We start from the raw sequence: 14058 nt of genomic DNA on the forward strand, positions 1-14058 counted from the left end.
AAGACTTGGCAACTCCACGCAAAAAAAAACCAAACAATTTCGACATCTGCTCGGGTTGCATTCAGTTTTTCTTGTGTTTTGCTTTGTGGGTTGAATAAACTCCTTCCTTCTTGCCCGGGAGGAGTTAATGATTTATGGGTCAGTTGGCATGACCCTGGTTTCTGCAGAATTCTGCAGGAAGCTTTTCTCCATGGAGCCATAGCTGAGCATGTAGGCGGGTCATGACTCCTCCTTTAGCTGTGCCTGGAGCCAGGGGACTGGATGGGAACAGTCACTGCTTTATCTTGGAAGTGCTGAACACTCCAGGTCTCCATCTCCTGCCTCCAGACCTCCAGGTAAGACAACTCAGAGCCATAGAACTTTGTTGCTCTTGGGAACAGGGTTGGAGCTTTAGTGCAACTCCAGCAGGCACAGAGATGGGTAAAATTAAATCAAATTTATGCCAGAAGTTGTTAACTGGGGTTGAAGGAAAGGCAGAGGAACGAAGCAGCCGAGAGAAGTGTTGGGATTAGGGCAGAAGGCATCAAGGAAGACCCTTGTTCCCAGGAGGAAGGCAGGTACTTAGACCATCTGTAACACTGGGAGAGTTTAAGCTCATAAATAATCCTGGGTAATACAGAGAGGACTCTTACTGATCTCTAGGGCTGGCAGGTACTAACCTGGTGAGCTGCAGGTAAATTCCATTTTGTAAAGCAATTTGGTTTGATTGATTTGTATGTTTTATAGCTTTACTCAGTCAATATTTGCACAAAATTGATGTAACATTTTGCTTAGATATTTCTCTCCCTCTGAGGGTAATTTATTGTTAGGGGACTGTGCTGGTGACTCCAGCAGGATTTCATCTGACTAGGAAATTACTTCCAAGAGATTTAGTCCTAAAAATAGAGTGTTCTACCCGTAAGATACGCCTCAGAGAACCTTTTCCACAAGTCACAGACTAATTCATGGCCCTGCAAGTGTTAATTTGGTTGGTTGGCTGGGAAGAACACTGTGATGGCAACATGGTGGGTTTAAGTCGAGCCTGATAAACTATGAAGTGTTTATTCTGTGGTTTGAGTGAAATCTGTCTTGAGTTGTTTTTTTTTTTTCGCTTCCAGAAAAGGAATTCTGCTCCTGTTCCTTCTGCTCCCCAGCCACGACAGTAGGCACAGCTCGGGGATGGAGAAATAAGAGCTGTTCACATGAGCTGTGCTTACCCTCAGTGTTAAAACCCCTCTACTATTTTTGCAGAGCTCTGGCCCAGGGAAAGAATGTGGTAACATCTGTGGGCTCTCCAGACAGGAATAAACATGTCAGCTCTGGAGCCGGGGAGGCAGCGGGATCGTGCTGCTGTCTTTGGGTCACTCCTCGCTGCTGCTCTCATTGTGACTGTCCACAGTAAGTGAAGGAGTCCATCAGGATATAGGCTAAGATCCCTTGAAGGACAACCTTCTGGCTTTCACAAGGCTTAGATCCTTCTCTTCTCCTCATTGCCTTTGCATTTCGAGAGCGCTGTAAATCTTTGTGGTCGAGAATCCATCTTCCTTTGCCTTTCTTCCTTTCTGTGGAAAGTAGATGGAAAATTATTCCAGCTGAGAAAGTGCAATGATTTATACTAACTGGGGAGGGGGAAAAAAAAAAAAAAAAAAGCTTAATCTGGACTTTGTAACCAGACTTTGAAACTTCTGGGTGAGGTGTGAGGAGCAGTGATGGAGGGGCAGGGTGAGGCTCCTCCTGGTCCCTGCCAGCCACAGCCACCCCCATCACAGGCTGCCCTTCTCCTCTTTGCTTTGAGGAGTCTTTGGGTGCTGAAATGTCCTCACCTGGACCTTCAGAGTGAATTATGCCTGAAATCCCACTGGTTTTCCTCCCAACACTTCTCTGATGGAGTTCCTGTCCGTAGGTGCCTGCGATGCTCCGCCGCGTTTCCAGTCTGCAGAGCTCAAGGAGGAGTATCGGGGCACTTCCTCGTTTCCCCACAAATCCAAGGTGCAATATGTCTGTCGTCCAGGTTATGTGAAAAAAACTTATGTCAATCATGTCCTCACTTGTCTGTGGGACGGGAGGTGGTCCAGTTCAGAGGAAATATGTAAACGTGAGTATATTTTGGGTTGACTTGGTGTTCCTGGTCTAGTGGAAGGTGTCCCTGCCCGTGGGAGGGGATTGGAACAAGATAATCTCGTAAGGTTCCTTCCAACCCAAACCATCCTGTGATTCTATGACTTCTGATGGTTTTTATTGGCTGATGCTGGAGCGGTATCCAAAGTATCCACAGTGAGCCCAAGGGGTGGTGGGAGGTGAGTGACCTGACGTGGAGCGCTGCTTTTATTCCACTAAGCACTGGCAAGGATGGCAGCGGCTGAAATCTGCTCTGATGCTGCCTGTGTTTCACTGCTGACTCAAAAGATGTTCTTCTGCTCAGGCAGAACTCTTGGGTCAAAAAAAAAAAAGTATTTGACCTGCAGTAGGAGAATCCTTTAGTTGTGAGGAGACAACTGAACCCATGTTACTGCAAAAACCCCTCTTAGGCTGCAGAGGCAGCAGGTCACGATGCAAGTCTCACCAGCATCATGAAACATGGAATAATTTAGGGCTGCAGGGGAAATCTGGAGGTCTCTGGTCCATGCCCTTGCTCAGTACTGGAGGAGTCTTTCAGTGAGAGCTGACTGAGTGCTGTTGTCCCCAGCCAAGTCTTGCACCGTGCCCGAGGAGCCGCTCAACGGCAAACTCATCGTAGGAGAAGGGCTCAGTTTTGGTTCTTCAGTGAACTTCACCTGCAACACTGGGTAAGCCAAGACCACCTGGGGCACAGGGTCTCTTCCTCTTCTTCTCCAGCTGTTTTTCCAGAGTTTTTCCCCTCACCAGTGTAGGTAATTGCAGACCCTGACTGAAATATCTTTTAAACTTTCCTTTGAGAGCTGTAGGACAAACTGATTGTCTTAAACTCCTACTTCGAGGCAGTTCTTCCCACACTCAGGTTCATTCTCCTGGCTCTTTCCAAACCATTCCCAATGTTTCAGTATCTTTTTGAAGGAAAGGCATGAAGGCTGAACTCAGAGCTGTAGGGATGGCTACAGCCAGCTGATGAAGTAGATGTTTTTGCTTAGAAACATGTCATTTTTTTTTAGCTTAAAAAATGCTTTTGCCAAAAGCCAGTTTGTCCTTGAAAAAATGACACTGATGGCCACTTTTTGATGTGCTGTAATTATGACAAATAAGCCCAAAGCATCCTGATGGTGATGTCAGTGGTGATAAACCAGAATTAAGTTTGCCAAGCAGTTCCCTCTCCCCTGTTTCACACAGGTACAGACTGATTGGAGATGCTCAGATTTATTGTGTGATTAGAAATGAGCGTGTTACGTGGGACAGAGATATTCCCGTCTGTGAGGGTAAGTAGAGTTCCTTAATTATCTATTATCTATCCTTTAATTATCTGGAGTGTGACTGGGGCTGGAGAAAGAAGCTGTTGCGTTGCTCTGCTGAGGATTTTGGCATTTCAATGCATGGTGGAGCCTGGAAAGACATTTTTAATTTGTGTTTTCCTTTCTGCATCATCCTGCAGAAATATTTATTCACTCTCTGGGGGTGAGGCAGCTGCATATGAGACTGGGATATCACAAAACTCTCAGTGCCTGGTCAGAGCTCTGCTGCTTTTGGGCTGCTGTGCAGCTCCCTCGAGACCTGCCCTTAATTTCTGACCCTTCTGGCACCTCGCGATTCAACCTTTTTCTCCCCAGGCCTTTGGTTTAAAATTAATTAAATGATTTCTCTCTTCTTCTTTCCTCCCAACTACCATTTCCACCCGTTCCACAGCGATACCATGTGAACCCCCTCCGGAAATAGCTGATGGGGAGCACAATGGGGTTGACAAGGAGCTCTTTGTGTTCGGAGATTCCGTCACGTACCAGTGCCGCAGCGTCAGGAGGGCAGAGAGACCTCTATCCCTGGTGGGAGAAGCCTCTATTCAGTGCACAACCACGGACGATGTCAATGGTGTGTGGAGCGGTCCAGCCCCAGAATGCAAAGGTGAGCTGCTGCCACGCACAGGGCCGGGTGTGAGCCTGCTCACGGCAGCACCAACCCCTTCACAGCCCCTGCTCCTGCTCTGCTCAGCTGTTTTCCTCCTTGGAAGCTTCTCTTGCTGGAATCACCTCTTGCAGGTGAGACCCTCTGAGTCTGGTAGCTGTAATAGGAGTTAGGGTCTCCCATCGTGATCATCATGTCAGCGAGGACGTGGGAATGGGATTTGATTCGTGTTCACAGACCAGAGGATGCATCTTACCTGCTGGCCTGTGTAAAATGTAACACCCCCAATACCTGCTGTGACACCTGCTGCCTTCCCTGTGTTCTTTTTATGCTTTGCCTTAATTAAAAAAAATGCTGTAAAGTGGAGTGAGATGTACAAAAATACCCCGTCAGCTGCCTGGTCGCATCCACCTTCAGCCTTTTTGGTGGATGTGCCTTTAGCAACGAGAATAAATGTTTTTAACACCCCCCTCTCCCCTCGTGAGCCTAACTGCTGATTCCCTAAGTGGTGGCATTTTTCCCTGGCGCAGTGGTGACCTGTGAGCCCCCAAGGCTGGCGAATGGGAAGCTGATGAGTCTGTACAGGTCCGAGTACACCTACGGGGACACCGTCCTGTTCGACTGTAACTTCCGCTACACCCTGAAAGGCAGCTACACCTCCACGTGCAAGGACAACAACCTGTGGGACCCCCCACTGCCACTCTGCCAGCTCAGTAAGTGTGATGGTCCCACCGCTGCTCCAGCTGCTCCAGCAGCTTTGCTTCGGGGAGCCGTAAAATCGGCCAGGTTGGAAAACACCTCCAAGGTCATCATCGAGTCCAACCTTCGACCGAATCCCACCATGGCCACTAAAGTTCCCACCTGTCTGAAAAAGCATGAGGTCATGGAAGGGATGGCTCTAAGATTGAAATTTTGGGTTTTTTTTTTGGGGGGCAGATCTCTCTGTAGCACTAAGGTGACTTCAGGAGTTTATGAGTTGGGGCCACAGAGACTAAAGCCTCATCCTGTTCGAGCTGGAGAGTATTGCTCACTAGAATTCAAAGGGACTAAATTAACCCTTCTCTATTTAATGTTTTCAGAGTCTGTTGCCAGAGCCTCGGGTGGTAAAAACTTGATTAGAACTTATATCTCATTGTAACAGTGAAAATGACCATACAGTCCAAAATCATAGAGTGGTTTGGGTGGGAAGGGACCTTTAAACCTCATCTCATTCCACTTCCCTGCTATTCCACTAGACCATGTTGCTCAGAGCCCCGTCCAGCCTGGCCTGGAACACTTCCAGGGACAGGGCAGCCACGGCTTCTCTGGATAACCTATGCCTCACCACCCCCACAAGGAAGAATTTCTTCCATATATCTGATCAAAATTTAGTTTAAGGCCATTACCTCTTGTTCTGTCACTCTATGACCTTGTGAAAAGTCTCTCCAGGGGAAAACCCCATATTTGTATGTCCTCATTTGTCTCCTCCACCGCTCCTGAACTTGGGTGATTTAAGTGCATCTCAGAATGAACAACGTGAGCCCATGATTTTTACCCCAAATTCTCTTGTACCACCACGGGCCTCGTTGCTGTACCACTGGCAACATTCCTAAGCTGGTGTCTCCTCCTTCCCACCCCCCAGCTAGCTGTAATTACCCTCCTGATGTGTATAACGCTGATAAAGCCAAACCTGCTGTCGATCGGTTCCCTGTGGACACCGTGGTCACCTACACGTGCCACCAGGGCCACAGGTTCAGCACGGGAGAAACCACGCGGAGCATCCGGTGCCGGCCGAACTTCATGTGGAGCGAAATTCCTCCACCGTGTGAAAGTAAGTGTTTTGTCCCTTTGGCTCCCCTGTGGGCCGGCAGGATTAGTGCTGAGTGAAGGAACTGCACGTGGTTTGCTGTTGTGTGGAGGGTGAGGTGGGGGAGAGGGGGTTGCTCCAGGGGCCCAGCTTGGTCTTCGCCGTGACTCTTGATTTCCTCTGATTTATTCCCCCGCTGCAGAGTTTTCCTTGCTTTATGCACCAGCTCTGCCTTCCAGTCCCTTGAAACCTCTGGAAAAAGCCATTGTGGTGTCGAGGGTCCCTCGTTCCATCCAGCGGGGAGGCTGCATGGCAAACGTCCCACTTCCCCCCCCCGGATGGCCCAGGGATGGTTTGGGGGGCGGATTTAATGCCGTGATGCGTCTCTGTCCTACAAAACATTCTTCCTTCTGCTGACAACGAGCCTGCTGTCACCCAGTGGGCCTTGCCGTGGTTTCACACTTGCTAACGCGTGGCATTTCCCAGGAGTTCGTTGCCCGGATCCGTACATCCTGTACAGACAGCTCACAGGGGACAAGAGGGGCGAGTACCTGTACGGACACAGACTGGAAGTTACGTGCAGAGAGGGGTTTACCTTCAAAGGTCATGGCAGCAGAATCACACTTCAGTGTACGAGTGATGGCAGATGGGATCCAGCGCCACCAGAGTGCGTTCCAGGTGGGACAGAGTTTGTGAAACGTGTTGATTTGGGGACTGCTTATTTTTTGACTGCGAGATTTGGGTTACTCTGTGCAGTGTAGCTGTCTACTGACGTTCCCAGAAAAATCTATCTGTGGCCTTAGATGGTGATGGTAGAAGCCAAAGAATCTGGTTGTCTTGTTTTAACTTGGAATATACAGGCAGCAAAAGGTCCAGGTGGATGATTACGTTGCCTGGGCATTGCCTTGGAAGAAGTACAGGGGTTTTGGCAGAGCTGAGCTTGTGTCTGGGGAGTTGAGGGGTGAAGGGCTGCGTGTTGGAAGCTTCTAGAGGGTCCCCAGGAAGCCTGGGAGACATTTACCCAGCTGGAAGGGGATGTGGTTTGTGTTTGGGGATGGTTTGCTGACATGAGGCTTGGGAGCAGCAGATGTTCTCACCGCATTTCCCCTCTCAGAAGAAAATGCGACAGCGTAAATACCTTACACTGCTCAAACTCTTAACCCAGCAATGGGGCAGCACAACAACATCCATGAGCCCAAAAGCTCAGGAAAACATTGCCAGGAGGAAAGAGGCTGCTCCACCTCCCAGGGTGGCCAGCACTAGAGCGTGGATGATTCCTTGTCCTGGCCCTTTGGGGTTACGGAGGAGGCACCGAGACCTTCATTTGGACGAGAGTCATCTTTTGTCTGGGTTTCATATTTCTTGGTAACTCTTCTCCACAGAAGTTCTTTCTGGAAAGACATGATGTCCTTTATTTCCTGCTGTTTCTAGATCCTCGTTGCCCAAAGCCAGACATTCTTCACGGAGTAGAGGTTCATAAAAGCAAAAATGACTACACAGTGGGGACCCAAGTGAGGCTGGCTTGTGAGGAGGGCTTTTTCCTCCGGGGCCTGGACTTCGTCGAGTGTCAGGCTGATGCAACCTGGGCTCCTGCCTTGCCCTCTTGTGACAAAGGTACGTATCACACGCAGATAAGAAGAATTTCTGTGCGCTGGTGTTAAGAAACAGCCATCAGTAAGTGATCTCCTGTCAGCTCCTGGGGGACGGGGTGATGATCAGCAGCTCATGGGCTGAGCCAGGTGTCCTCTCCCTGGAGACGGAATCACAGAATAATCAAGGTTGAAAAAGACCTTCGGGATCATCAAGTCCAGCCTTCAACTGAATCCCCCCATGCCCACTAAACCGTGACCCCCCCAGTGCCACATCCACGTGGTTTTTGAACACTTCCAGGGGTGGTGAGCCCACCACTGGAAAAATCCTAATATTTCCTAATACAGACATGACCCAGGTAGGAGCTGAGGGAGAATTGGGATCCTTGAGCTGGTGAAAGAAGCCAGGCAGCGACTTCTTGTGAATTTGTCTCACGACAAACACAAAGCGAACTCTGTAGCGATTTCCCAGAAGCGATTTTTGATTCTCGCCTGAGTATGATAATTGCACGTTTCTTTTCTTATCAATTCCACAGTCTGTACCCCACCTCCAGAAATCTCCAATGGGCAGCACACTGGCCTGGGTAATAAGGAGTTCTTCTATGGCACCAATGTGACCTACACCTGTGCAAGGGGTCTGTCCCTCATCGGGGACAAATCCATCTACTGCACCTCCGACGATGGGGAGAACCTAAAGTGGAGTGGACCTGCCCCAGAGTGCAGGGGTGAGTGAGTGGTTTCTCCTATATGGATCTCCCAAGACCTGGGTAAGCCCCAGCTCCATAGCCTGCCCAGCTCCATGAGCTCCAAACCTCAAGTGCATTAACCAGTGCAGCTCCTGTGCCAACGTCTCGACACCAGGAGCTGTTCACTAACACCTCAGGGTCTCCTTCAGCGGGCAGCTGAGGGTCAGTTATGGCATTTGAGTACAGAACTGCTGCAGAAAGCAGCAGGAGGAGCAGCTCTGCCCTGCCTGGCCTGTTCCCTGCTGTCCCTGGGGAAGGGCAGCAGCCAGACCCCGCTCCCAGCTCCGCTCTCTCCCCGCAGCGGTTCGGTGTCCCAAGCCCGTGGTGGAGAGGGGCAGGATGACTCCCCAGAGGTTCACCTTTCCCTACGGAGTGGCCCTGCAGTTCTCCTGCGATGAAGGCTTTGAACTGAGTGGTGCCACAGAGAGTCAGTGCCAGGCTGATGGCAGCTGGGACCCTCCTGTGCCCACCTGCCAGCCAGGTGAGTTCCAGCCCGAGGGTGCCGCTCTGTTGTGTCACCAGCCATGGGTGGGATCTGCAGGGTGTTTTCTCCCCCCTCTCCTCCCCTGGCATTATTTTTTGACTTGCATTTCCCTTTCAGTTAAGTGTTCCAAACCCCCACGGGAGGACGGCTTAGAGGTGTACTGGAACAAATTATATTATGAGGTGAATGAAACTGTGTCCTTCTCCTGCAACCGTGATGGACTAAGAGATAGAGGGCTGTCTTCAAGTTATGGACTAAGAGATAGAGGGCTGTCTTCAAGTACCTGCTCAGCTAATGGCACCTGGGTACCACCACTCACCTGTGTAAGTGCCACCAACCTGCCCAGGTTTTCCTGTATTTTGCCCCATTTTTGGTCTGGAATAACCTTGGTCCAACTTCAGGAAGCTGGTTGCTTTGCCACCCTCACGCTGTCTTTGGTTTGGTTCTTTTAAAGAAAAGGCGTGAGACCTGTGAGAAGATTCTTCAAAGTAAAGAAGCTTTCCAGTGTGGAATTCCTCTGACAGAACTGAAAACCATGCTGGAAGTCCGGAAGCTCTACCTGGAGATCCAGAAACTTGAAAAGGAGCTAAAAATCACATCGTAAGCTGACTGGTGTCACTGGTATTGTAGCAACTGTCCTCTGTGTGTTCATGAATGATGCTGACTCAGGATTTTTTTATACTTTGTAATTCCTTCTAATACTTAAGTAGCCACAACAGAGTAGATTTGGTCACATGAGGAGTCAAAGTGACTTCTGACTCATTCTGTGAGAGCTCAGTGGGTTAAGTTTGTACATCACTTCAGACCTTTCAAAGCTTTGCATTTAGATCTGTTTGCTGCGCTTCACAGTGCACAGTGAGGGAGCAACTGAGTGGAAAGTAAATTGTTGTGGTACAAACAGGCATGAGAGTCACCAACCCTCACTCACATCACAGCTGCTGCACCAGTATAGCCCAGTGCTGCCCAGTTTATCCACAAGGCATTCATTCACCACTTCTCTGCATAATTAGTTTTCTTGTGACCAAGGAAACTTCAAAGCCTGTCTTGTAGCAAACCAAAAATGCCAGGTTTTCTTCCCAAGCAGGACAGATGGATCCGAGGGCACAGCAGTGCCACATCTCTGTGTGTGCACCAAGAGCAGATGAAAAGTGTAAAGGAAAAAAAAAAGGCTGTTTGTTTGTTTTGTTTATTCTGCAATATCCAGCAGAGGGGAAGTGCTGTGTTGACCGTGTGTCTTGTGATGGGACCAGGACTCCTTCACCATGAGATTACAATAAAACTGCAATTGCAACGACAGCTCTGTCTGGCTTTTTGTCCTCTCCATAGTAAAGCAAAGTATTTAATATATACAATACTATATATAATATATTAAGTGCATATAATAAATATGGCTTGATAAGCATGGAGGGTGCTGCTCTGTGGGTGTGGGGGGTGTTTGCACAGCAGCCTGCCCCAGGGTAAATGTGCTTCAGGGGTGAGGCCAGGATCTGCAGAGCGGTTCTAGCTGTAAAATACCTTTATTCCCTCTTTTCCCCCCACAAGAAGAGGGCAGAGCAGCCTTCCCTCCCATGGCACAACCTTGCTGGAGGGCTCAGGGAGGGCATCCCTGGCCTTGGGCAGGTCAGAAGGGTTGGGGAGGGGGTGGTGTCAGCGTGGCTTTGCCTGGCCTGACCCCAACTTCCCACAGTTGCTTCCCCTTCCCCGTGGGGCTGTCAGCAGGGACAGGATTTCTCCTTCCCACGGTGCTGCTCTGGCAGCTCCTCACACCATGCCAGGGCTCCTCTGCCCCCTGGGGCAGCTCCTGCCACTAATGATGTTTCTGCTGCAGCCGACTGGGAGCCTCGGTGAGTGTGTTCCCCTCCTTCTTTTCTTTGCTTCTGTGGCTCAGCTTTGCTGGTGAGGGCTTTGGGAAGACCTTACAGCACCTTTCAGGGGCTCCAAGAAGGCTGGAGAGGGGCTTTTCACAAGGCACGAAGTGAGAGGACAAGGGGGAATGGCCTTAAGGTGAAGGAGGGAAGGTGTAGATGGGATATGTGGAAGAAATTGTTCCCTGTGAGGGTGGGGAGGCCCTGGCACAGGTTGCCCAGAGAAGCTGTGGCTGCCCCATCCCTGGAAGTCCCCCAAGGCCAGGTTGGACGGGTGTTTGGAGCAGCCTGGGATAGGGGAAGGTGTCCCTGCCCATGGCAGGGGGTGGAATGGGATGGGCTTTAAGGTCCCTTCCAACCCAAACCCTTCTGTAATCCTGTGATTGATTCTATGATGCCAAGGCTGATGCCTCACCCTGAGGCATCCCATAGCCATGCTAAAGGCAGCTGGGGCATTGTCAGACATCCCACAGGCTGACCTCAGAGGAGAAGGGCAGGTCTACAGAGTAATATATGTCTATAGGAAGGGGAATAATTTGCAGCTTCTGCCTGGAAGTTGATGGTTCTTTTAAAAGCAGGTCTTTTGAGAAACCTCCTGAGTATGTACAACCCAACCCCGCACCTCCCTGCTCCAAAGAAACGGCAGAAATAGTGTTTGATTGTGTGGAAAGGAAACCTCCCACATTTTGAGTCCTACTGGTGGCTGCTCAAGATGTTTATTAACCCCTAAACCCTCGGCCTCAACCGCTGCGTTCACTAAACTGCTTTGCCTTCTCTCGCCACACGGAGCTGCAGCGACAGCTGATCCCTCTTAGTGTGTGCTCAAAAGCCCTTTTTTTTTTTTTCTTGGTGATCCACAGAGATCCAGTGTCCCATCCCTCGTATTTCAAATGGTCAGCTGAGATCTGACAGGAACTTCACCTCTGGCAGCTCAGCCACGCTCGAGTGCGACAGCGGCTACAGGGCCCTGGGTTCTACCACGGTGCAGTGCCTGCCCAACGGCAGGTGGTACCCACGGGTGCCAGCCTGCACCCCAGGTACACGCACACACCTCTCTCCTTACCTTCCCCAGGTGTAATTACCCGCCTGTGTTTCGCTAAAAGCACGTGCAGCGCTCGGGGAGGAGGGTTGGAGGGTGGGCAGCAGCGTGAGCCGCGCTGGGTGGTGCCGGGTGCCAGGGCACCCCCTCTTGCTCTGCCATCGGCCTGGGCGGCGTGGCAGGGCTGTCCCTTACTGCAGGGCAGTGTCTTGTACCCAAAAGTCTATGAGAATACAGGTCCTCGTTAAGTTCACATCCTTTGGTGAGTTGTCCCCATTATTTTTCCCCTTGCCCCACTGCAGCAGGGTTGCTGTTGTCCCTCGCTTCTTTCTGGGGTTTCCACCAAGGCAGGGCTCAGCTTCACACCAGTGGGTCCCTGGGGGAGACCTCCCAGCTCTGAGGGTCCCTGTTGTCCCCTGCTCTGTCACCAGGTCAGTGTTCCAGACCTCCTGTTGTCGACTACGCGGACCTAAACTATCAGCACGAGTTTCTAGTTGGGACAACCCTGATCTACTCCTGCAGACACGGGTTCAATTTGATCCCTGGAGTGTCTCCAACAACTACTTGTCTTAGCAACTTCACGTGGTCCGCAGTCCCAAAGCTCTGCCAGAGTAAGTACAACGTTTCCTTTGCTTTGCCAACAAAGCATCGCTTTAATAACATCATTTTCAAAACACCCCCTGGTGCTGCTGCGCCAGCGGGACTTCATTGAGCAACTCTGGCTCTCACTGGTAATAATTTTGCTGTTCAAAGGGTGGCGTGGCTGGAAAGGAATAGCTGCAGCTCCTGCTGGTTGTTTAGCTGCTTAAACAATGATGCAGTGGTGCAGTTAGTGACATGCTATCCCCTCAGCTACAATTTATAGCTGATCACGGGGCTCAGGTCGCTCTGCCTCCCAAGAGAAGTGGTTGTTATCGCATAATTACCATCCCTGGGCATGCCAGCTCTGATGAGAGGCATCTGGCATTTCCCACCACTGTAGGAAACCCCCCTCCCCATGTAAACGTCTCCTTTCTGATGCTGGTGTTCCTCAGAGGTGCAGTGTCCCACCCCGGTTATCCCCCACGGGAGAGAGATCAGCGCCAGGAAAACCCAGTACACCTTTGGGCACCAGGCAGAATTCCACTGTGACCATGGCTACGTGCTGACAGGCAGCCAGAGGACCCAGTGCTCGTCTGATGGGACGTGGAGACCCCCCATCCCATACTGCCGCAGGGGTGAGTGGGAACGGTGTCAGCACAGCGGGGCTGGGAATTGCATCCCACGGGTAGGAACACGAGGAGAAAACCTCCTGGCCTGAGCGCGGCTTCTCAGAGGAGGTGTCAGGAGTAGGGGCCCAAGTCACAGTATCAAAGGACTTTAAAGTTTTCGTGCTCTATCAAAGCTCTAATTAATTCAGTGCAATGATTGATGGGACTTGCAGCCATTTCTCAGAGCGCTGTTCGAGGTGTTCGTGACATTCACCACTCCCTGACCCCCTTTACGAGCAGGATCATTTCTCATGGAGAAGAGGAGGGGATAAGGGAAGGTTGGCTGAAGGGGAGGGGATGGGGACACATGCTGTGGTACTGGGGCCGTGCTGATGGGTTACCTGGGGCAGTCTGGGAACGCTGGTAGAGCCAGAGCCAAACCTGGCAAGAAGCAGGGAGGACTTGGAGGAGAGCAACATTGAGAATGAACATGAAGAACTCACTTCTCCTGTTACTTCCCTGCCTTCTGTCTCCCTGACAGAATGAAGAAAATCTTAATTTCTTCCTTTGCTCTCTCCTAGTCTGTGATCCCCCTCCCAAAATCGCCAATGGGCAGCACTCTGCCTTGGGGACTAAGCAGTTCCCATATGGCTTTGAAGTCAAGTACACCTGTATGGAGGGTCTGTCCCTCATCGGGGACGAATCCATCTACTGCACCTCTGATGATGGGGAGAACCTGACGTGGAGTGGACCTGCCCCAGAGTGCAGGGGTGAGTGAGTGGTTTCTCCTGCATGGGACCAGGCTGAAGGCAGGACCTGGGTGCAACACTCAGCACAACGGGGGTTAAAAGCGAGCCTGGAGATCCTGCTTCCTTCACAGGCTCCACAGCTCCAGGGGGGGGATGATCCATCTGACAATGATGGTTCTCTGACATCAGGCAGGCAGGAGGGGCAGCTCTGCCCTGCCTGGCCTGTTCCCTGCTGTCCCTGGGGAAGGGCAGCAGCCAGACCCCGCTCCCAGCTCCGCTCTCTCCCCGCAGTGGTTCGCTGCCCCAAGCCCGTGGTGGAGAGGGGAAGGACGTTTCCCCAGAGGTTCACCTTTCCCTATGGGGTGGCCCTGCAGTTCTCCTGCGATGAAGGCTTTGAACTGAGTGGTGCCACAGAGAGTCAGTGCCAGGCTGATGGCAGCTGGGACCCTCCTGTGCCCACCTGCCAGCCAGGTGAGTTCCAGCTGGGAGCTGAGCCCATGGCTCCTGTCACAGTGCAGGGAGTTCCTCTGCACTGGCTCAGCCTTCACAAGCTTCAGAGGTGTTTTTTCCTGCCCCCATAACACTGATCCCCTTGCTGAGCTGCC

The 14058-nt window shown here is 51.1% G+C and overlaps 1 protein-coding gene and 1 long non-coding RNA gene across 2 annotated transcripts in view; both read left to right on the forward strand.

Moving 5' to 3' along the window:
• The first annotated feature begins 129 nt into the window (after positions 1–129).
• On the forward strand, positions 130–2018 carry LOC114063144. The gene is made up of 3 exons (XR_003572511.1): positions 130–335; positions 1231–1377; positions 1883–2018. It is a non-coding gene; the product is annotated as an uncharacterized LOC114063144 (long non-coding RNA).
• Positions 2018–14058, forward strand: part of LOC114063123 (complement receptor type 1-like) — a 60633-nt gene continuing 48592 nt past the window's right edge. Inside the window, exons 1-17 of the mRNA XM_027895187.1 lie at positions 2018–2078; positions 2651–2765; positions 3283–3368; positions 3793–4005; positions 4536–4718; positions 5627–5860; positions 7223–7405; positions 7917–8105; positions 8428–8607; positions 8728–8915; positions 9065–9210; positions 10141–10454; positions 11336–11512; positions 11946–12125; positions 12549–12731; positions 13286–13474; positions 13745–13924. Coding sequence (XP_027750988.1) covers positions 2018–2078; positions 2651–2765; positions 3283–3368; positions 3793–4005; positions 4536–4718; positions 5627–5860; positions 7223–7405; positions 7917–8105; positions 8428–8607; positions 8728–8915; positions 9065–9210; positions 10141–10454; positions 11336–11512; positions 11946–12125; positions 12549–12731; positions 13286–13474; positions 13745–13924 — 3001 coding nt within the window. The remainder of the gene's footprint in view (positions 2079–2650; positions 2766–3282; positions 3369–3792; positions 4006–4535; positions 4719–5626; positions 5861–7222; positions 7406–7916; positions 8106–8427; positions 8608–8727; positions 8916–9064; positions 9211–10140; positions 10455–11335; positions 11513–11945; positions 12126–12548; positions 12732–13285; positions 13475–13744; positions 13925–14058) is intronic.

The sequence above is a fragment of the Empidonax traillii genome, unplaced genomic scaffold (genome assembly GCF_003031625.1).
Source record: "Empidonax traillii isolate 1590-97213 ecotype Southwest subspecies unplaced genomic scaffold, ASM303162v1 scaffold451:size1465578, whole genome shotgun sequence".
In the NCBI taxonomy this organism is placed as follows: domain Eukaryota; kingdom Metazoa; phylum Chordata; class Aves; order Passeriformes; family Tyrannidae; genus Empidonax; species Empidonax traillii.